The sequence below is a fragment of the Labeo rohita genome, chromosome 8 (genome assembly GCF_022985175.1).
Source record: "Labeo rohita strain BAU-BD-2019 chromosome 8, IGBB_LRoh.1.0, whole genome shotgun sequence".
NCBI classification, from domain to species: Eukaryota; Metazoa; Chordata; class Actinopteri; order Cypriniformes; family Cyprinidae; genus Labeo; species Labeo rohita.
Window position 1 is genome coordinate 20,657,271 of NC_066876.1, and position 23,803 is coordinate 20,681,073.

Sequence of the window (23,803 nt, forward strand, 5' to 3'; positions counted from 1 at the left end):
CCCTCTCACGAAAGAAGACAGCTGTGATGATGAGCTCTTGTCAGGATCAATTAAATGCTGGATTTTCAAAAGTATGTGAAATATTTAAAGTTTGCAGCACAAAAGCTTTCCAGTATGTTCAAGTGTTTTACACACTGGTCTTTCTGTCATCAGTCTAAAGGTCTGACTATGCAAGACCACCAGTGTTGCCAAGTCTGTGGTTTTCCCGCGGAATTGGGCTACTTTAACACTGTCGGCGTGGATTGTTTTTGATGTCTGTGGATTGAAGCGACCCCAAAAACTTCATATTTAGCCACTGAAATACAAATTTACCAGGGGAACCCTTTTTTTGTTGCTGGTCCAAGATGGTCTACCACCTTAGACCAACCAGAAACCAGCTACCATGTTCCAAAACAACAGCTCAAGATAAATTTCCAGCAGGGACTGCATTAAATCTTTTTTTTTGCAAAGAAAGATCATTGATCAGCTAATATTCAGTGAATTTATTGTACAAATAGGAGTATTGCAAGCATTCAATCTAGCAAGTCTCTCCATGGGTATGAGTAAAATACTATCATACAGAACCAAATCAAAATCAGAGAAACATACATGTATACACAACGCTGATGAACAGGACTCATCAGTGTTCCACTTTCCAGGAAAATAATTTTTAGTCCATGTGCAGGTTTATCAGTTGAGCACTTAGAAAAAAAGAGAAAAGAACACTTGGTATTAAGACGTAAAGAATGAGTCTACAAGGTCTCCAATGAAATGCATTCTGCTAAAGGCATTAAACACTGATTTTTTTTAAACAGCAGGGATTCTTGATTGTTGCCTCTTGATGATAAAGTCGTTATAGCAACGGATGAACAGACAAACCTTTGGTGGAAAAAAGATGAAAGCAATGAAATTATATTTACACACAGAAGAAAGAGACAAAAATGCCTAATTCAGTATAACGAGGCACTTTTCCAACAAAGGCAAGGATGAGTGAAACCAAATTACCAGCCATTCTCCACGTTGACCTTAGTAAAAGTGCTGCTTTACCAAAACCTCCACTGCTGTTGTACACTAGAGAGGAGTTTTACTAGTATTGGAGCTGAATGTTACTTGTTTTACAACTGAACAGTTCACATTGATGGGATACTGGATGACACATCAGCACCTTCATCTCCAGTCAAATGTTTGGTACAAACAAAAATCAAGGCTTAAGGTTCTCATAAAGCACAAATGATTAGTATACACCTCTGCTGCTGGCAACGTCAAACAAATTCATGAATACATTTCAGAGAGCATCTCAAAAGCTTTACTCGAATAAACATTCTCCTCCCTACATCAATAGAGCCATGACAACCTCAGACACCGTTTTTGCCAAAATAAAGATTGCACACAGAAATAAATAACTGTATAATCTTGTTGCTTTGTTTTAGGTAAGTTCGGTTACTGTAACGGATTTTACATGTCCATAGTGTGCCTTTTGAAAGTGTTATATACAAAGTGAGATGAGACACAAACTGGCCTGCCCTTTCAAAGGACAATCAATAAAGTGCAATAAAAAAAGATACAGTACAATGAAAAAGGGCTTGACTTGAGAGGTTGGACAGGGCAAAAGAGACATGAGAAAGTCACTAAGCTTTGGTTGTTAACATAAAACAATACAAGTCTCATTAAGCATGTGTAAAGCACGAAGGTACGCTGTGATTCGGGTTCTGGGTCCGCTTGTGGTCCGGAGCTGGTTTCTGGAGCTAATCTACTACTGCCAGAATCAGGAATCGGATGGAGAGAGGGCAACAGGAGTTGCTGGAGAGGGAATGGTATTGGCCAGATTATAAGTTGAATTGGGTAAGGTACTCTGAGAGGGCTGTACATCGAGGAAAGGAGGTCTAGTGGTAGGCGTCTGGGGAGATGTTGCCGCTGTGGTTGGAGAGTCCAAGCTGACTTCATCCCCTTCCTCTGAGTCCCATACCTCACTCTGCAGATAGTCTGCAAAGAGGGCTTTAGCCCGCTGCAGAATACGCCCTAGGTTGTGGCGACGGACCAGGCGGTCAAAGTGCATTGCCAGCTCATTGTAATCCAAGCTGTTTTTGACAATGTGGTCACGGTGTTCCAGCAGGATAGACAGGCAAAGGAAAAGCATGAAGGGATTCCCTTTCCCGAACTCTTGAGGAGGGGGAAGCGAGCAGGGTTTAATTCCGCCTCCTTCTGGTTTGTTTGTGTTTGGAGAGGTTACGCCAGACCCGGTGGGTCTGCATGGCGATGGAAGATTGCTAGAGAACGCTTTGGGCAAAGACGGGGACTTGCCGAAGGATAAAACCGGCGAAGAGAGGAGCGAACGATTGTAACCCTGCGACGGAGACGCCAGTAAGGATTTCCCTGGGACCACTGACGGGGACTGAGCTCCGGCTTCATTTATTACAGCTTGTGAGGACGGGAACCCCGCAGGAGGTTTATCAGGAGATACGGCTTTGTCTCCACTAGAGGAAGAGGATGTGCATTTGGACAGGGCATCGGGAGATGCTGTTCTCCAGCTGGATGGAGAATTAGATGCTTCCAGTGAATGATTTGAGCTACTCTTCCAGTTCGGTAAACCAGATTCTGGGGAAGCTGCCTGACCGTTGGGAGAGTCTCTTTGTCCTGGAGAAGACGGCATGTGATTGCCGATTAAAGGTTCCTGCTCTCCAGGGTCATCCTCACTTTCTTCCGTGGACTGGCGGACCGAGAATGGCAACGTTGAGTGCGCAGACTGAAACTGTACTGGAGATAACGTAGGATCGGAGCAATCGTTTTCATTGATCTCAAAGCTGTCCTCGCTTCGGCCACTATAGTACTTGAATTCCCCAAAACTGGCCTGTTTCTCAAAAGCAGGAGTTGGAGCTGTGACATCGTTCTTGTACTCTCCTTCACCTTCCTTTCGAAGCTCCTTCTCCTCTATGATGAGGTTACCTCCTCCATCTGCTTCCTCTCGGGACGGTCTTAGCATGTGACGTCTCCTCTGCCTTTCCGTCTGCGTCTCTTCCACCTCCTCCATGTCCACATTCTGTGAGCCGTTGGACTGATCTGCCTCGAGCGCTGGCCCCAGAAGCTCCACCTCTGTCTCGGGTGGATCAGGTGGCAAGGAGCTCCAGGTGACCTCTAGCATTCTCAGGGCATCATCAAAAGCGAATTCACGCTTCAGCTCCAAAAGCAGCCAGCGGTAGCAGAAAAACAGATCGTCTGCACCTTTTGAGACTAGGTAGGTATAAAACTCGGGGTCTGAATACTGCAGAAGCAACTTGAGATGCTGGAACTTAATGGACATGAGTTGTCCGTCAGGGCGAAAGTTGCCCTCAAGACGTTTCATAATGCCACAGAAGCAGATAAAGGCGTGAGCTTCGTTGTCCATGACGGCAAGGATTGGCGAGGCAATGTCGCTCATGCCTTGGCAATAAGACACCTGTGAAAGCAAACAAGGATAGTTTATTTCCCTCAGGAGTAAAGGAACATCCTAGTGTTATCAAAGGGGATTACGAAAGGTTTACCTGTGGGTGTGTAATAGCAAAGGTGGTGAGGAGGTCTGTCAAGGCGGTGAGATGTGGGCTGTCCTCGGAGCCTGCGTAGTAAGGATGTGCTCGGTCTGTTCGAAGAACATCTTTCAGAACGTTTCCCCTGATGAACTCCAGGTCCTCTGCACTCACCCGTTCTGTCCATTCACTCTTCAGCTGGTCGTACTCTCTTGTCTTCCTCTTCATGTAGTCCATTCTCTCTTGTCCTGTCAGACCATCTGGGTACACATTAAGAAGGTATCGCCAAACAACCTGACACAAAAATACAGAGATGGAAAAGAACAAGTCAGCTAAAAAGAAGACTGCTTGACACATCAGACTCGCATCATAGTTCACCCAGAAATTAAAATTCGGTGGACGTTCTATGTCAGAACACCATCTCCTGCGTCAGAAGCAATAACACTTCCCATTAGGGATGTGTACGAATCCGATCATACCGTGTTTAGAAAAGGAAATGACGTACTACGAAAACCCTAAATATGAGATGGGAGCAAAAAATACCTTTTAATGCTTTCTCCCGCAATTATATCATTGGGTAGTTATACTGTATATAAACTGCGAGCTGTTGAATGCACGCTTGCATTTTACTTTCACTTTCAAGATTTGTGATCACACGGAGCCGCGGTAGGCCTACTTGCCACATATTTTACAAGATTTTACAAGATGATTGTCAGTGGTGCTCAGGATCTGCAAATAATTCATCATTGTAATTCAGGCATCTCTCCTTACTCTGTTTATGTAGTAAACAGTGAGTGAAATACACTGTATATTATGTAAAAGGCTACCACTGGTAGCACGGCTAACCATGTCCCTTTGGTGGCTCCATAGAATGCGTTGTATGTGTTCCCATCCCTTTCCAAATGCTTCCCATAAAAACAAAAGATCAATAAATATATTATTTTTCCAAACACTTGCTCTAGCTGAAAATTGGACAGGATGTATTTGTTTTTCCTTCTCCAATGCTGTTGCTGTTTTGTTCCAACAACATGTTATTATTAATATTATTATTATTATTATTATTATTATTATTAATTAGAATTATATTTTTTGAAATTTTTGAATTGATGCAAATCGCTAGAAGATGTGATTCGTATGTGAATAATTTTTTTGCCCCACCACTGAATGGTACATTAAATAAAAAAAAAAAAAAAAGTCAGCCTGGTTACCTTGCGTAAGGATGGCTCAACACCACCATGATATATACGGAGTCTGAGTTCCTCTGGTCGGGTCAGTTGACCTTGGCTGTTCAGATAACTGTGGAACTCAGTATCACTTAATGGAGGCTTGAATGGTTTCACCTCCTCCCCATAGGACCAACTCAAGGCCTGCTGCACACGCGATAGAGTGCGGCCCACCTGAATGTGGAGGAAGATACAAAGTAAACACGAGAATGTTTACTATTTATTTAATTTTCTAGTAAAATCTATGGTATTAGGTGAAAGACAAGTGTAAAGAAACATTAGATAATCACATAAGATATCTAGAACTGGATTAATTAGCTATCATTGAGATGCAGAAAATATTCCCTCTATCTTCAAATGAATATATCAGTTTGTCAGCACAAAAGAAACACAAAGCTGCTTCGTACAAGAGCAAAAGAGCTCTCGCCTTCAAGGACTCCTGAAATATCTAATTACTTGAAGTGTTTGGGGGTAATTGCCATTAATTACAGTATAACGCCAGTAGACTGTGAACCTGACTGACTGCAGGAGACACTGGCTGATAAAACAGCTGGCTGACAGGGTGAAGAACATCATGAGTAACCTGGGACAGCAGCGACTGTGTAAAAGGAAGTGCAGCAGAAGCCAACGACCTCTTCTCTCCCTGCAACTGGTCTGAGCCAATCACATCCTTAGGGCTGATTATGTCCCAATCCTCCAAAACAGGACCTTAGAAAGAATGTGAGGGGAAAATCGTTAAAGAATAAAAACAGCATTCAAAAATGGATTAGGCTTAGATCAGTGCGGTCTATGCAGGGTCTTTGGAGGGTCAGATTTCATTAAAAATCTTAATTTGTGTTTGGAATGACATGAGGGTGAGTAACTAATGACAGAATTTTCATTTTTGGGTGCACTATCCCTTTAACACCCTCAAAATAGAAGGAGGTGGAGTTCACTCACTATCCTCTGACGGTTTGATGTCCATCTTGAGCTGGAGGAAAGGCTTTGCTGCACTGACAAACGCTGCATCTAAATCCCAGTCAGACAGCAGAGACACGTAAACCTCCACACCTCCGCGGTCACGGGACAGATAACTTATCCCAAAGTTGCGCTTCCTATAGGGAACCAAAGAAAAAAACAAGACTGCATCTATGTTTGCTGCGGCTTCTTTATCTATCATTGCTATTAAACAATCCCTGTAATTAAAAAAAGCACAAAACTAATATATACATTGTGCAATTTCACACTCACCCATTCAGCTCAAAAGCTCGAATCAGGATATGCTGCAACACCTCCAGTGAGGTTATTTGAGGATCAACAGCAAAGGAGCGGAACTCCACCGGCAACACCCCTTCACACTTCTGCAAACAGATTTTAAAGATACGATTTTCAAAAAACAAAGAAAACGGGTAACACTGCCTACTTTACATAACCCTACTTTGTTAATTATCCTAAGGTCCTGAAAGGCTAATCACTCTATCCTCTGAAATGCAAATAATCTAATCAGGTGACACATTATTTATTCAGGTGGATTTACTGCCTGTTGAGCCTCTTTTGATGGCACAACCAACCATGGGAAACTGACTCTGGCTGTACAGATTACTTTAAATTTTACTTACACATGGGAAAACACCTGCAAAACACAGCACTGCAAGGTCATCTGTCCCAAGCACACCACATTGCAGCACACATCTGTCAAGGTTCACACCGAACCTAAATTCTTTTATCATGCAAAACTTGTCATTTGGTACTGACCTTTGACACAAAACAAGATATGAAGCTTATTCATGCAAAAATTTCAATTGTATCAACATTTTCCGAAATGTTAATGTGCTGGGCAATAAATCGATAATTATTATGAAATAATTATCCTCGATAAAACCATTACGAGTTCAATAAATGTTTGCTGTAATAAAAAGTGTGTTCAGTGTTCATTTGAACCACGACACACGGATTACTTATCACTCAGCTGAAAGGTTTTATTATATTATTATATGTATTAAATGTATTCAATTAGTAAAGGAATTACAGATTTTTTTTGTGATTAAGCTATAGTGTTTGTGCATTTATACTAAATGTATTTAGACTACTCTTTTCACACAAATACCTAGAAACCATATAGTTATATTTTTATGAGGTGCTATATATGTGGTTTTAACTGTGGTTATCATGATCTAAATGTATGCTTCTATGGAAGACCAATGGTTAATTTTAATAAACCTCAAAATGTCAGAATAATTCAATTTCACCATATAAAAATGAGGTTGCAACAAATTTTACATGTTACTAATTTTGATGATTAACCTAAATTAACATCTGCATACTAACTCAAGCTACTACTACTATAAAAGATGCATTTCTAGACAAAAAAGTAATATTATTATTATTATGATCAGACAACACAAACCTGTTTCTTGATTTGAAACAATATTACTCATTCGAACATGCAGAAACTAAAGTTTTTATTGTTCTATGAAGATTTATTTATAAAAGAAAATGGATTGGAAAAGTGTAAAGAATTCAAAAATTTGAAGCATTTGTATAAAATATATATATATGTTTGTATATAATTTATATATATATACATAAACATAAATATTTTAGATATAAATCTTTCCTTAATGTATACACACGTGTATTTATATACACAATAAATATACACAGTAAACACACATATACTATGTAAACATAAACTTTTATTTTAAATACTATTTTATTGCAATTAATCATTTTGCAGCTCTATATTTAGCCTTAATTTATGCTTATTTTAGTTTTAGCAATTTTAGCACTAAAACTTATTTCTGTAAATTTCTAAAATGTACTATGTTTTTTTTAATCTAATATTTATATTCTGTGTTATTTTAGCTTTGTTTTAGTTACTGAAAATGAATAGTTTCAGTTAACAGTAACACTATATCATTACCCAGGTTTAAAAAAGTGCACTTCCATAATAAATGCTCTACTTTCACACATTGTTTTGATAAATATTAACTAAAATACGCTTTTAACATACCATCTCTGTATTAAAAAAAAAATTGTAATTTGTTACCACTTGTAGTACACTTGAACCCGTCTTTCATACACTAGTGGGTTCAAGTGTACAAGGATACAAAGATAGTATGTTAAAAGCACATTTCAGTTAATATTCATGGCGTCCCAAAATAGCACATTTGAGTACACTTAGATTATCTTAAGAAGTACTAAAGGATAATTTTTAGTATATTAAGTACAAAATCAGTGTGAGAAAATAGAGCACTTTAAATACATCATGGAAGTGAGAAACTGAAGTTTTGTGGCAGAAATCATGACAAGTCTAGTATTCACTTCCCTTAAATAATAAATTGACGTTGCAAACTCATTTGCAGATCCATACAGTCAACTATAGCCAGACGAAGCAAATCTTGAATGTGCTGACATAACCATATTTTGCTTTTCATATTAAAAAGCTTATTATTAAATAGTTTTTAATCCCATGTCTCAAAAATCAGTGTCATGGCAGTGTAGTTGATTAATCAAACGTTCACTGTGATTAAACTAAAATTCAGTGACCCACATTCTTGTCCAAAGAGCCTTCTTAAAGAAACAGACATGCAATACCACTCTCTTTTAAAATGGGCCAAAATTTTAAGTGCCATTAAATCATTTATGGCGTTTCTCTCAGGCCCGCATCGGAAACAACACCTACATGGCTGTCAAAAAGCAGATACACTGCTTTTCGTGTTCATTATATCAAACTAAACACCTGAGAAACGACTGAAAAACAAGCGAGGGAATTCATGGCAAGTTGATCATGTGACACTTGAGAGCAAACATGACTCACAATCAGGTCAGCGGTACATATTTGTGTACGTTTTTGTCTCCTTACGACGTGGCTTTACAAATAAAAGCGAAATATTAATATAGCAGAATCATAACGATCAAAATGTCTATGGTTAACGTGTATGTCGAACAATTATATTACACAAACAACATATAACTAAAACATATTAAAAGGAACTATAAACAAATACATTTCTACAAAAGTATGTCACATAAGGACTAAACTATTTCACAACCCTAAAGAATAACAGTATGCCCTGTACGAGTGATATAGATGCGGTCACGGTTTGTAAACAACAAAGATGCCAGCGAAGTAATGGATGGACATGAAGACCAGGGCTGATTTAAAAAAAGCTCCTCGACAGACGCAGACATGCAATCAGACACTGTCTCCTGGCCTGGCTGGACTACGTGGGCTGCTGTGTGTTATTGTGCTTTCATCCCGCTGTGTTGCTCCGTGTGTGTGTGTGATTAGGGTTTGTACCTGCAGCTCGGTCCCCACAATTTCTCACCTTGACTTTGACACGAACTACCCCCCTCTCCTCCTCAGCCGACATGGTGGGCAGTTCGGTTTGGGGGTCCCGTTCAGAGATGCGTTGTCGTCATCCAGTAGAAAAATTGAAAGTAAAATAACAATGGATGCGGGTACCCGTTTTCCCCTCTCTTACTGCTCGGCAGGTTCAATGAAAATTCCGTTAACAAGAGACTGAAAAACAACTAATATCCTGCTGACACGTTTCAAAATAAAAGCTCCGGTGGAAGAGAGAAAAACCTTTCGGGTCTTAAAAAGAAGTTTGAATGCATAATTCGGGTATGGTTGACTCGGGGAATCAGTGCTTTGTTTATTTATATCAATAATCATAACGTAAGTAATAGGGCATTACGCTTGCTACATGAGATCGGACCAGATTTAAACAACAGGATATGACGTCACTTTGGCATTACATCATTGAATTCACCAGGGGATGCATGATCCATGTGCAACAGAAAGAAAAAATCCAGTGATGATATATGATCCGAGATATCCAGTTATTTTTTTATCAACCTTTTTTTTAATAATTCTTACACCCGACGATGACAAACAATATAACGCTATATTCTGATGAATAAAATATACTCTGGTATTTTTTAAAAGTAAATATAACTTCACAAAGATGTTTGTGTATAAATGACATCACGAAGCAGTAGTAACGTTAGGCGTTTTATCATTTTTTAACGCAAACAAACAAAAATTTCAGCTTTGCCTTATGCCGTGACCCGGATTCGAACCGGGGTTGCTGCGGCCACAACGCAGAGTACTAACCACTATACGATCACGGCGAGCTACTCGGCAGCTGTTCGCGTACCGAAGATTTAGACAATATAATTTAACCGAATATACTTCTGTTTCTATATAGCAGACTCTAACGTATACGTATCTCAGAGAGATTTTCTGAATATATTGTGAATATATTGATTCTTTTTCCGGATTGTTTGATGAGTAGAATCTTTAAAAGAAAATTATTTATTCAAAGTAGAAATCTTTTGTAACATTATAAATGTCTTTATTATCAATTTTGATTATTTAATCTGTCTTTGCTGAATGAAAGTAACGATATCAATTTATTTTAAAAATCCCAAACTTCTTAATGGCAGTGTATAAGGTTTCCTTAAAAAATATTAAAAGGTAAATTCCCTTCCAGAACGAACATTTCTTGATAATTTACTCACCCCCATGTCATCCAAGATGTCTTTCTTTCTTCAGTTGAAAAGAAATTAAGTTTTTTGAGGAAAACAATCCAGGATTTTTCTCCACATAGTGGACGTCAATGGTGGCCAATGGGTTAAAGGTCCAAACTGCAGTTTCAGTGAAGCTTCAGAGGCCTCTACACAAACCCAGCTGAGGAAAAAGGGATTTATCTAGCGAAACGATCGGTAATTTTCTAAGAAAAATACTAATTTATATACTTTTTATCCAACAAATGCTCCTCTTGCACTAGTGCAGATTAAGTAATCATGCACACGTGATGTAGGCGGAAGTACTGACCCAGTGTTTACAAGATGCAAAGAAAGTCAAACGCCTTTTACAAAAAAAGGTAAAACAACGATGTCGAAGGATTTTAAGGTTGGAGAAGAAGAGTTTTTTGCCCTTGCTTTTTTTTAACTGAAGTACACTGACAAAAAACTAACGATGTGTGACTTTTTCAACGTGACTACACAATGCGTGAAGGCACATTTGTGCTCATTTTTTATTTTTTTAAAAAAATGACACTCTTTTTCCTCAGCTGGGATCATGTAGAGCCCCTTGAAGCTGCACTGAAACTGCAATTTGGACCTTCAACCTGTTGACCACCATTTAAATCCATTATATGGAGAAAAATCCAGAATGTTTTCCTCAAAAGAAATGTTTTTTTTTTTTTCCACTGAAGACAGACATGAATATCTTGGATGATGTGGGGTGAGTAAATGATCAGGAAATTTTCATTCTGGAAGTGAACTTTTCCTTTAAGCTGTTTTATCATTGACAATGTTTCCAGAGCACCAAATCAGCATGTTAAATCAATTAAATGCAGCCTTGGTATATCATTTGTCATTTGTGGGTTATATATTTTATCTCTTAAAGACATAAGAATCAACACAACATATTAATACAAAGCCTTTTATTTGATTTTATAAATTGTTGAGCAAGTACATACAAAAGATGACATCTTGTTCCTGGAAAACTGATTTTAGCAGCATAGCTATTCACAGATTTAACTGTAAGCAAACAATGCTCCGATTGTACAGAAGCTTAGTCTAAAGCCACAAACAGTGAGGGCCTGCAAGGTCAAAAACAACAACAGCATTTGGTTTGGCCCTCCAGGAGCTTCCATGTATGTAAATACAGCCGTCATTGAACAAAAAAAATAATTTCTCTAGTAATAAAGACCTATTGAGACTTGTTATTACTTGTGCATGTTTAGGCTACATTATTATTGTAGTGTGGGGAGGGTAAGTAACATTACAACACCAAATCTATGAAGCTATTTGACCTAATCGTACTTGTTATCAGACCTACTGTATTTGTAACTCAAAATTGTGCATTTTTGGCCAGCGGCTCAATACTTTGGCCTACCAGAATAAAAAAAAAAAAGTCTGGGTACCCCAAGTATAGTATATGTCATTCTTCCTGTTATCACGATTTGTGTTAATACAAACATCACCCTGTTGCAGCTACAAAACTCATGACACACAGGTTTAATCTACAAAACCAAAAAAAAAAAACAGAGAACTGTAAACCACTTAACATCTAACTATGTTTAGTAAGACGTAATGCAATAGCATCAAATGTAAAAAAGTTAGAGATAAGACCATAAGTTCATCTGCAAGCCTTTCTTTCAGTGTCCAAGGCTTGAGAACGTCGAGATGCATTGTAACATAACATCCAGCAGGTGGCCCCGTTGTATGTGGTGTTCACGCAAAAGTGCCACGTCTCCAATGCCATAGACACACACAACCCCCTCATTTCACTTTTCAGTTCATATTCGCACATTAAAGGTTTTTAACGAATATGGGCCATCTCTTCTAAGAAGGGCGTCTTCATGCAGCCAGTGCAGAGCTGGTCCATCCAGAGGGGGGCTTCGTGCTGCAGGGGCGTTCGGCGAGGGTAAAAGGTGTATGAGAGGTCGTAGTTCAGCAGGCAGCTGATAGAGGCCATGTAGAGGTCTGAGAAACGGCACAGGCGGCGGGAAAAGTAGGTGGGGTTGTGGCAGGTACGGAAAATGCTGCCAAAGTGAGGGTTGAAGAGGTTCTTGGTGACTGCCCTGTAAAAGGAAATGGGAGACGTGTTACAATGGACATAGCTCTTGATCTGTTTATTAAGAGAGTTCAAGAGTTTGTCTTTTTGTCTTGCTTCGCGTACCGTAGCTCTTCTCTCTCTTTCAGCCACTCCTGCAGAACCTTCTTGGACTCAGGATCCCGATACATCTGAAAAACAAGAAATGATAAATAAGTCAGTTGTTCAGAGAAAATTATTTTTCTCCAAATCAACAGGGAGAACTTTTGGAATCGTCTAAGAAACATTTCTTGAGCACCAAATCAGCATATTAAAGCATAAGCATAAATGTGATCTGAAAATTCAGCTTCGCAATAACAGGAATCACATATCAAAATATATTCAAACAAAACATTTTTTGAAATTGCAAATTTACAATATCACAAGTTTTCCTTTATTTTTTTTATTTTTTTATAAATTAAATAAAACCAGCCTTGGAGAGCTTAAAAACTTCTTTCAACTTCTTTCATAAGTCACATTTTTTCATTTAATAATAATAATAATAATAATAATAATAATAATAATAATAATTATTCTGTATATAATATGTTCTCACAATTTTAGGTTTCACATTTAATCAAAATGTCTGATTATACAAGCTTGTAGTGTGCTAACATTTTTACTAATTTTACATTAATACAACTCAATAAAACTTTTCATTAATACAATAAAAACAAAAACGCTATGTTTCCATAAATAATAATAATAATAATAATAATAATAATAATAATAATAATAATAATAATAATAATATTATATATATATATATATATAGAACAACTACTTAAAAAAAAAAAATGATAATAGGAAATGTTTTTTGAGTGCAAGCATAAAAATGATGAACAGGAATAAATCACATATTAAAATATACACGGAAACACACACACACACACACACACACATACATATGTGTGTGTGTGTAAAAAACAATAATACAATAATATCTATGCTCCAACAACTTTTATAATGTTGTTATAATTTTATGTTATAATATTATAAAATTGAAAACTACAGACATTAAAAAAAAAAAAACAACATGCTGAAGTATACAGAAAAACACGCTGATTTTTGCACTGTTATGAAGTGCAAACAGACTTAGAAGAAAATAAATAAATAAAAATCATCTATCTTTTTTATTTTTACTTGTGAGATGACTCATCTTCTCATATGTTTCATTAAATTACATCAAAAACTCTCATGACCTCTGCACAAACACAGGAAAAGCTCCATTACTGTGCTGATCTCTTTGGGAATACAGACTTGGATCTTACAGTAACAGTGTCTGTAGGGATGTAACGATATGAAAATTTCCTATCACGTGTGACAGGAAATATTACAGTATTAATATTACAAATATTCCTTTTACAGTGACCAAAATTATCACGGTTATCAGTATTATCACGGTATTGTTAAAATGTGCTGGAAATGTTCAAAAAGTGCTGACACATAAATCACTTCACCAAATTTAAAATTAACAAACAAATAAAATGACTTTTTGTTTACCTAATCAGTAAAACAATAACAGTACCAATGATGAGGGCGCAAACATAATATCTGAGGGAGTGCAGAGCCATGATCACTATGTATTTGGGAGAGCAAACCCACTGCAATCCGAGAGATTCGTGCTGGCACCCTCTCGTATTACAATAATGCACTCTTTGCATTTGCTATTAAAGTAACACCAAAACTGCTTCAAATGAAGGATGAACATGAGAATTAAGTCTTAAATGCAATCCACTTCTTATTGGTTAAAATGAACGGAGACTATTTCGTGTTTTTCTGTGGGTGCTCGATCATTTCTGTGGAGATCGGTGCCTATGCCATTAGTACTGTGCGTGCTATGTGCAAATGAGACTGTTACTTAAAACTGTGCTTTATCAAAATCAAATCATGGTAATCGAATATGGTTATAATGATAATTAAAACACGAAACAGTAATACTAACTGTGGGGAATTTTATCATGATTTATCATGAAACCAGTAATCGTTACATCCCTAAGTGTCTGTTTACATTTTACATTTTATCCCCCATCATCCAAAGCATAAACCATTTTAAGTGGCTCAAATTTTAGCGTAGCACAATTAAAAACAATTACCACCCAAAACCTTGCCAGAATATCAGGTCAAACGCATTCTGGATTACATAAACAGAAAAACCGATCACGCCAAACCTTTCTTACACAGAGGATCTAACTTTGGATACGGACACTCAGAACAATCAATTCAGATCAATATAAAGCGAATGGACCTCTGCCAAACCCATCAGGTCACTCCTATGCAACCATAAACTATAGAAGCACATGTAATGCAGATGTGTTTGTTTTGCCCTCATTTGTTCTCTAGAAAATCACTTATAGAGATACTTATGAGTTAAATCATTAAAATGACTATTTTTTTACTTAAATGTGAAATTTAATATAAAAAGTAGACATTTATCCACCTTTTTTGTCAATTAAAGTAAGCCTATGGCTGAGACTTTGGGTTCATTAACCGCTATAGGGAAATGATGAGAGTAACAACGTGCAGTAAATAGTGAAACTGTTTGCTCATAATTAAGATAATACTTTAATATGGTAAGACACACCAATTTGCAATATCAATCTGTTTTGTGCAGCTAAAAATTGATGGGCGCGGGTGAGACCGGAAGCCAGACCCATAAAATTTACAAGTGGCCGCGCCCGCTCTTAGAGAAAGAAAAGGTGATACTAAAATGGAAAAGTGTTGGTGGAGTTTAGAGCCAAATCGCGTACCTGCATGCGCTCCAGCAGTCCGGTGAGCGCCTGCAACCACGTGAGACTTTGCGCGTACTGCTCTGTGTTCACCACCTTCGTCTCCACCTCAAGTTCTGGCACGATCGCTCCCGTCCTCCACCCATGACGCAGCATCAGGTCCTAAAATGCCGGACAGGATGTTTAGACTATTGTCCACGACAATCACTGTTACTGTTCGACTCTGGAAAGTAGTAACTAAAGAAAACTACAGGGTGAGATTTACTTCCACTGTTGTTGGAATCACTAAGCTGAAGAAGTAAAAACAACAGGAAGAGACATATGCGCAACAAATGTGAATAAAACAGAAGCATGATGATGACTCACTGCCAAGTCACTGTAGAGATGATCTCCAAAGTAGAAAACTTTGGATCCTCGCCATCCTGTTAGCTTCAGAAAATCTACAAGGTTTCCCTGAAACAAAAGCAAAACAACGGCAGTTTTGTTAGCTGGTTGGTAATATTCCGATTGATTTCAAGGTTTTGACTAAGCTGGAAACTACACCGTTTCAAATGACAACTAGCATTTTTTTTTTCCCCAGTAGTCACGTGGGTTTCTGGAAGCAACAAGTCAACAGACCTTTTATTGGTTTTGTATGGTAGGAACAGTTTGCTCTAAGTTTCCTGCCAAGGAACTTTCCCATAAGTCTTTCCCAATTTGGGATGGTTTTCATACATTGCTTTAACTTCGTCTTGCCTGAGGGCGGGTATGTAGTCAGGCTAAGTCTGTTCTGGTCAGCCAAATCTGTTTGTACATGCCTGACACCACTAAACTGTGCTCAATTGATTTTCCATTTAGACTGAGTTGATCTCACTGCCTTCTTTTCCACTTGTTCCAACTGAAAGCCAAATTAAATGGCAAGCTGAGGTTCTAAGTAGGGCAAATGTCCCGGTAATTCTGGAAAATTTCACCAGATGTATTTGTAATCCCTGACTTAATTCAGGCTCAGAGATGAGTCAGCAAAAATGACGCAGCAACTAAAAGCTTCTCCTCTGCCTGTACTGCTCAGAATAAACAGACGTAATGCAGGACAAAACAAATCTGCGTTACCTGTTTATAGATCTGTCCCTTTTCCAAACTCCTGATTCTGTCCCACTGTAAATCTCCATTGCTGTCCAAACGTCTAAATGGTCTGGAAAATTAAAAGATAGAGATGTTTTAAACTCACTGCAAAGTGATCATTCAAAATAAAACTAAAAACACTCAATGCTGGAGAAAAAAGGTTATTTGGAATCCATACATAAGGGTTTATTTTCCATTAAAGGAACGCACCACTATTTTTGAAAATAGGCACATTTTCCAACTCCCCTCGAGTTTTACCAATTTTGAATCCATTCAGCCGATCTCCGGGTCTAGATTGTCTTTTAGCATAGCTTAGCATAGATCACTGAATCTGATTAGACCGTTAGCATCTCACTCAAAAATGAACAAAGAGTTGATATTTTTCCTATTTAAAACTTGACTCTTTTGTAGTTACATCATGTACTAAGACTAACAGAAAATGAAAAGTTGCAATTTTCTAGCCTGATATGGACTCTCATTTCAGCGTAAAAATCAAGGAACTTTGCTGCCGTACCATGGGTGCAGCAGGCACAATGATATTACGCAGCGCTGAAAGTGACGAAGTAGGGCCAGTTGGCTACTGCTACTGTAAACAAATCATTCCTGAGAGCTGGAGATGCAAAGATGTGTACTGTGTGAATGGCCAGTAAGAAAGAAAAAAAAAATTATATATATAGTATATTATAAAAATTATATAGTATATATATATATATATATATATATATAAAACAATCGTTCATTAATCGTAATTGAGGTAAAATGTTCAATTAATCTGGATTTTAGATTTATATTCACATCTCTTGCATGAAACAACATTCTAAAAACGCGGCCTATTCCACTGCCCGCGTTGCATCTTTGTCAACACAAAAACGCACTCTATAGCGACATGAGCACGTTGGATCATTCTTTACTCTTACCTATTATCATTGCCATATTGTCAAAGTGTCTAATTCTAACATATTTATATTAAAAAAGAAAAATTAAATTGTTGCAAAACATTACATTTGAATTAATCAAAATCGCCCAGCCCTATTCAGCATATCAGAATGATTTATGAAGGATCATGTGACACTAAAGCCTGGAGTAATGACTGCTGAAAATTAAGCTTTGCATCACAAAAATAAATGTAAAAATATATTTAAAAAAAATTAATATTTTACAATATTACTGTTGTGCTATGTTCTGTTATGTTAATCAAAAAAAAAACATTTTGGACCAGAATTCTCAATTGACTGTAAATAAGATCTTATCCATTCACAGTAAACCCGACTTACTTTACGCAATCATTGAAAAAATGTGGTTTGTCAGCTTGAACGATGACAACGTCAAAGAAGTCCCTCCACTCCTTCCCAACCATGTACTTCATGCCTTTATCACTGAAAAAAATACAGGATAAAAACAATTACTTACTATTTCAGCAGTGCAAAAATAATAAATATAAATAAGCTCATGTTTAAATTTATGACAATTAGGGGTCCAAAATATGTGGTCATTGGTTTTTTTTATTTTTATAATTGTATGGAGCTTCAGTTTGAGGTCCTTTATGAACTGATCTGCTGAATATGATACAACAGAGAAGAAACTCACACAAAGCTGAAGGGGCTGTTGGTAATAAGAAAAAGCTTCTTCCCGTGACTGGCCAGCCGGTGCAACACAGCGTATGTCTCGTCTCCTCTGAGAATGTATTTCTCTGGGGACCGAACAAGGAAGGAAAAGGGGTCACAAAAGGCAGAAAAAAGAGGTCCTTTTAAAACCCAAGTCTATTCTATACTAACTAAAACCAAATTAGTCATTTTTGCAGACTATGATATCTATAATACAGAATCTGATCAAATCTGTTTTCCTGTTTGCCTAAGAAGTGTTTATACTGCAAAGGAAAATCTATGATAAGGATTTGCAGGTTCCCTGCTTGTCCGCAGGGACAACATTAAAACCAAAGATTACATTGGGCTAGCCCAACAGAACTGCTCCCTTCAAATCTCATTCTCCAGAGAGGTCCGACTATGTAACAGTCTGCTCTGAAAACAAAAGACTGCTCTCCACCTATATACACACAGCCCACATACATGCCCTGCACAGACTGCTCTGGAGTCTCAACTTCAAGTCTGGTTGTCATTAGCTTCAAGTTTCAATAACATGGTCTTTAGCTGGCTAAAGAAATTTAGTGCAAATCTTGCTTTAACAAAGATTTTAAGCTTTTTTGGAAAATGCACATAGTAAATATTTGTTAATACTCACCAAGATCTTGCATGATCCATTTGTACATGTAACCCTTGATATGCACCATTCCAATGGCATCCTGAAAAGAAAGATTTGGCTTATATTTCTCAAACTATAAAAGTTAAACAAACAGGCGTTTTCGTGAACCAGTGCTTAAGGCAAACACTTCCTATTCTCTTTTTTTAGTTTCTTCTTCCTCTTTGTTCATAAAAATAATTTTAAAACGGATTTTCCTCAAACGTTTCTTTGTTCCGCTGCCAGGTTTTCCGGTACCCTATGACATCTTACGCACCCACGTCACACCGCGAGTACAGTACAATCTGTTCTAGTAGCGCGGACAGCAGTCAGCTCGAAAAGCTGCGCTTGTAAGATAAACAAGCGTTCTGACGTTTTACTTCCTGACAAGCACTTCAGTGAAAGTGTTAATGAGGCAAACCCACACACGGCAAAACAATTCATTTGAATCTTGTTGACGCATTGGAGGTCTGACATATTTTGGATTTTAGCCAATTGTGCAGTTAAGATTTTTATTTTCTACAAGTCAGCGAGAGTTGTGTAAGGAAGAGTGGGGCTGAAAAGCAGAAGTGAAAGACAAGAGAACATTCTGCAAGTAAATTGACCCAAAACAGCATGAAAAAACAAAGTCGCTCTGTAACCCAATTCAGGACCACCGTGATCCAGGCTGAATGAAAACAAATCAGTCAGCGGCACTTAACCACAGGCACAAGAAAGAATCTGCTCGGCTTGACGACAGAGTTTACAAAACGACAGACAAGAAACAGCTCTCACGGTTTTAAATTACAAAAGCAGTTTGTAAACTATTCCCACAGTCTGTAAAAACTGCCTGGCTTTATTGTGCAAATGCTCTTAAATGGTTTGATCAGGATTCACGCAGGGCGTATTGACTTCACACTTACTGAGACATCTTTGTAGAGATGCACTGGGTCGTACTCGATGTCGTTTGAGATGAAATAATCGTTCGCAGCTGCCAAGAGAGTCATCTCAGGGATGGAGAACACATCCATAAACTGCTTCATTTTGGGACCCTGGAACAAATAATAATAAAATGCATGAGTCATGTGTATTTTACAGCAGTAACGAATAAGCAAAGCTTCATCTGTATACCTAAATTACATGCCTCCTCAATGAGGAGCTGGAAATACTGTCGATCTATTGCAAGGAAATTGCAGGTCATACACTTTAATGACCATTTTAGTGCAAAACCTCACGTTCTCCAACAAAAAAAAACAAAAAAAAAAAAAAACAACAACTCTGTATTTAAAAATTTCCAGAGCCATGAATCCGCATGACTATATCAGTCATTTGTGATGTTAAAAAGTACAAAAAAAAAGGTTCAATGTGTGTGTGTGTATATATATATATATATATATATATATATATATATATATATATATATATATATATATATATATATATATATATATATATATATATATATATATATAGTAACCTGTACAATTTAACAGGACAGTTACAGATGTAGCATCATTTGTTTTTCCAAAAGGAAAATTACTTTTTGAATTTTATTATTTGTGTTTTCACTCCTGTCTGTGACCTCACCAGAAACACCTGAACTGACTCAAAAAAAAAAAATGATGTTGTACTTAAGTCAGACAATACTAGGCAAGCATGTTTTACTGCATCCAAGAACAATATTCAGCCTATGATATGTTTTGCAACAGAGCATAACAAAAGAAATCCTCTTTGAATAGAGATGACTTTTTGCAAAACACCATTTTATAAATCCCTGATACATTTGTGTTTCCCATGACCGCGGAAAACCTGCAGAGAAGAACGTGCCCGATAGCCATCTGATAGAGAAAAGGACTGTAATGTTTTTGTTGTAGATATATAGCGAACAGCAATTACTCATGGTGGCTGGACACACAAAATCAGATCTGAGCTCCTGACAGGGTGGCACCACTTTAGCCTCACTGACCTCTTAGTAATGAGGCACAAAAATGTAATCATGCCAATAACACCATGTAAACATCTGCTCTCTCGAGTGTAAAATTGAAATTAAATTTGATGAAATGAAAACGTGGAACAATCACCTTGCCGTAAAACCCGCTGACTTGATGGAGGGGAACGTGGTTTGAACCTCCATAAAGTTTCATGACCTCATCGTCAGGGACAGGCTTCAGACCCCTGCAAATAGAAACAAAGCCTGTGAATTACATAACACACAGTTATCCATGCAAACTCACTGACCAAACTGATTTGATTTGATTTAATTTACCTATAAACAGTGCCCAACTGGATATAATGAAAGGCGTCAATTTTCATCAGTAGTCCCTGTGGCATTGAAATAATAAGAAAAATATTTTATTAATACTGCACAAGTGCAACTAAACAGTGCTGCAAAAACTCTAACAAAGATTGTTAAATGCACCTTTTGGATGTCGTAGTGAAGTCCCCGAGTTGCAAAGTTGGGAATGTAGTCGTACTTACTTATTCCCTCAGGATACTAGTGAAAGAAACAAAAGTTTAGTCATCTCAGGCATGCCAACCTTTAACCTCACACCGCTTGACTCCACATGACCCCTCAGGCAGGTCAACCATCATTAGAACAATTAAGCAAAACAGAAAATCTCAGGACTTGAGCCAAAAGTCCCAAGATACATTTTTTTGTGTTAGGGGTCGTTCACACAAAACACATTTTTGTGTTCACTGCACTGCTTTTCCATAGTTTTTCTATGCTAAAATGAGCTAGATGGACATGTTTCGACTGTTGCGCTCGCGTCTTTCACAGCGCCTCACACGTAACACAGCATTCTTAAAAAAAAAAATTATGAAAAAAAATTATTCCGAAGACGAACAAAAGTCTTATGGGTTTGAAACGACACAAGGGTGAGTGCTTAATGACAGAATTTTTTTTCCCCTTTAAGTCCAAATAACTTTCAAAAGAAGAAAAAGAGACATGGTTTGTTTTTTTCTCATTCCAGTGCTTTGTGCCTCCAATTTTAAATGCAAAAATGCATTCTGTGTATGACCTCTTGACTTCATTCTAAGGGGCCGTTGATACAGAATGCATTTTGCATTCCACTGCACTGCTTTCCATTGTTTTTCTATGTAAACATGCGCTAGACAGACCCGTTTGACCATTGTGCTTGTCTTTGACAGCGTTCTACAAACGTGGTGTTGAAATAAAAGTTCGTGGACGCCTATAGCCTTCTGGGCAGCTCACCGACATATAGCGCCATTGCGCTATGGCCGTCCCGAGTTCGAATCCCCGCTTCAGTACCTTACCCGATCCCACCCCCTTCTCATTCTGCTTCCTATCAGCTATGATATGTCCTATAGTAATAAAGGCAAAAATAAATAAGTAAAAGCTCGAGTTTTATAAAAACGTAAGACTTTGCGTTTTCCGCTACCCGGCGCCCTGCGTTTTTAAACATAAAAACGCTGTTGCGTTGTTTTTTGCAGGGTTCTAAAAACGTTGCACTAATGTAAAGGAAAAAACGTGTACCTAGACCGTACGTTTTTTCCTTTTCCATTCCGCGAATTTTTATTTTCTCGCTATTTTAGTCGCAAAAACGCGTTCTGTGTGAATGGACCCTAAGTGTCTGTGTTTTACATCATAATAACGCTTCGTATTTATAATTATTTGGTTTAATGACAACGAAATATGAAAAATAAACAGGTTTATGACATAAAATTAGATTTTTCTCGGACCTTGTAATGCTGGACGAGAAACTCTCGCGCCTTGTTGTAAATCATCTCGTCCAGCGCGCTGGAATAGAGCGCGAGCGTGTAATCATAGTCAAAGCCGTAGATGTCCACCTCTTCCAGATTCACTTCATTGTTGGCATAGATGGTGGAAGGGTTCAAAAGATTGCACACCCCAGGAGGAATCAAATCTGTGGGGCGGCAAAGGGAGATTTGAGATTTATTATGACATTTCAAATGCATGTTTTAAAAAAATGTTTCTTCTGTGCATGAACAAGGCTGGTACACCTGAAATAGTTGTGAACACAAAATGTCGATCATGCATTGGACATGTGAATGGCAGTTGGCAGTTGTTTACAAAGCGTCCAGAGGCCAGCGCCTCTTTGGGAACGGATGAAAAGTGGGCAAATAATGTTTGTCATGAGTCCAGAGATTACAGGACACCATATATGAGAAGTCAAATTAAATCTACATACCGTGCACAAGCCGTTTCATCTCGTTGTATCTCGCCCACAAGTAGGTTTTATTGTTGATCTGCGGGGCCGTGGATGAGAAAGCCCTGCCAGATTTGGTCAGAGATTCCTCGCCTCTATTTTTGCCCACGATCTGGTGTCTGTGCGATGTGACTGCGGCTGCAACAGGGTTATGACTAGCTGGTAAATTTCTCGTCGATCCACACTTGTGTCCATCTTTGCAGCAGTTCTTCCCGTTAGTTGTTGTTGAGCCAGCCGAGGCGAAGCTTCCACAAGCAAAAGCAGGAATATTCAACCCTGCGCACAGCGAAACTCTGCAGCTGGAGCTTCGTTGCCACATTGCGTTGCTTAAACTGCCTATTTTTTTGCAAGCCATGTCTACACTATGCTAACAAGTTGTTTACTTCTTTCATCCGTACTCGCCACGCGTGTTCACTGGGCTCGCTTCTGTGGGAACTGATACAGCTTCACTGAGGGCATCGTTGGTCAGGCCCTTCAGGCGGAGGCTGTTTTATGAACCAATCAGATCGCGGACTTGTAATGATTGACAGTTGTTTAAACCAATGAGACGTGGATTCTGCTGCGTCGCTTATCAAGGGGTCTGGCTCATAGGGAAAACGTGTTTACATGCCAGTCCAACCAATACGTTGCCTTGATGAAAATTTAGCAATATTTCATGCCTTATGATTGGTCGAACGACCTGGCAACTGCCTACATGGGCTACGTGACTGAATATGCTTAGTATACTTTTTGTTCCTGGATACATTGGCGTGTATGTACAAGATGTGACCGTAGAAGCCACTGGCCGTACTTCGAAAACATACGATTGTTGTTTTTTTGTTCTACACGTTTCATCGCAGACTTCAGGAGAACGGGCTTCTACAAAAACACTGGAACAAAAGAGACGCTTAATGACTGCGGTTTAGTGCAGTAGCAAAAGGCTGAGGTCATTAGTTCACCGCTTTTGATCATATGTTCGACTTATGTTGCTATCTTATCCAAACCGATAGGCAAAATTGATTTTTATTTATGAAGCCCTTCCGGAATGCACACTTTTTTTTGTCAGTGAGTCGATTTTAGGTGTTGCAGTAAGAGTAAAGTCACGTTTTACACACATTCACAAGCTGTCCACAAGAATTTACTAGGCTAATCAGCTAAGTGACATAAAATAAGGAGTGTAGAATAGCTCACGTTTAGTCAGTTTATGGCCATTCATGTCTGAAGTAACTGTTGTATTTACATTCATACAGCATTCATTTGAATGTGTGTGGGACAGGGTGTGGCAGAGGCATCAGGA

The 23,803-nt window shown here is 38.1% G+C and overlaps 2 protein-coding genes and 1 non-coding gene across 3 annotated transcripts; all 3 read right to left on the reverse strand.

Annotated features, from left to right (window-relative positions):
* Positions 1-467: 467 nt before the first annotated feature.
* On the reverse strand, positions 468-9,397 carry tbc1d25 (TBC1 domain family, member 25). The gene is made up of 7 exons (XM_051117495.1): positions 9,013-9,397; positions 5,933-6,042; positions 5,642-5,796; positions 5,286-5,410; positions 4,688-4,876; positions 3,498-3,773; positions 468-3,412 (listed from the first exon to the last, which is right to left on the reverse strand). Exons 1-7 carry the CDS (start codon positions 9,055-9,057, stop codon positions 1,745-1,747), a joined length of 2,568 nt encoding a protein of 855 aa, XP_050973452.1. The 5' UTR covers positions 9,058-9,397; the 3' UTR covers positions 468-1,744.
* A 351-nt stretch (positions 9,398-9,748) lies between these two features.
* On the reverse strand, positions 9,749-9,820 carry trnah-gug (transfer RNA histidin (anticodon GUG)). The gene has a single exon. It is a non-coding gene; the product is annotated as a tRNA-His (tRNA).
* A 1,304-nt stretch (positions 9,821-11,124) lies between these two features.
* nt5dc2 (5'-nucleotidase domain containing 2) lies at positions 11,125-22,977 on the reverse strand. The gene is made up of 14 exons (XM_051116353.1): positions 22,510-22,977; positions 22,040-22,224; positions 20,757-20,831; positions 20,604-20,659; positions 20,419-20,512; positions 19,261-19,389; positions 18,362-18,422; positions 17,711-17,813; positions 17,398-17,499; positions 16,112-16,193; positions 15,389-15,475; positions 15,044-15,184; positions 12,381-12,445; positions 11,125-12,282 (listed from the first exon to the last, which is right to left on the reverse strand). Exons 1-14 carry the CDS (start codon positions 22,880-22,882, stop codon positions 12,021-12,023), a joined length of 1,815 nt encoding a protein of 604 aa, XP_050972310.1. The 5' UTR covers positions 22,883-22,977; the 3' UTR covers positions 11,125-12,020.
* Between the last annotated feature and the right edge of the window lie 826 nt (positions 22,978-23,803).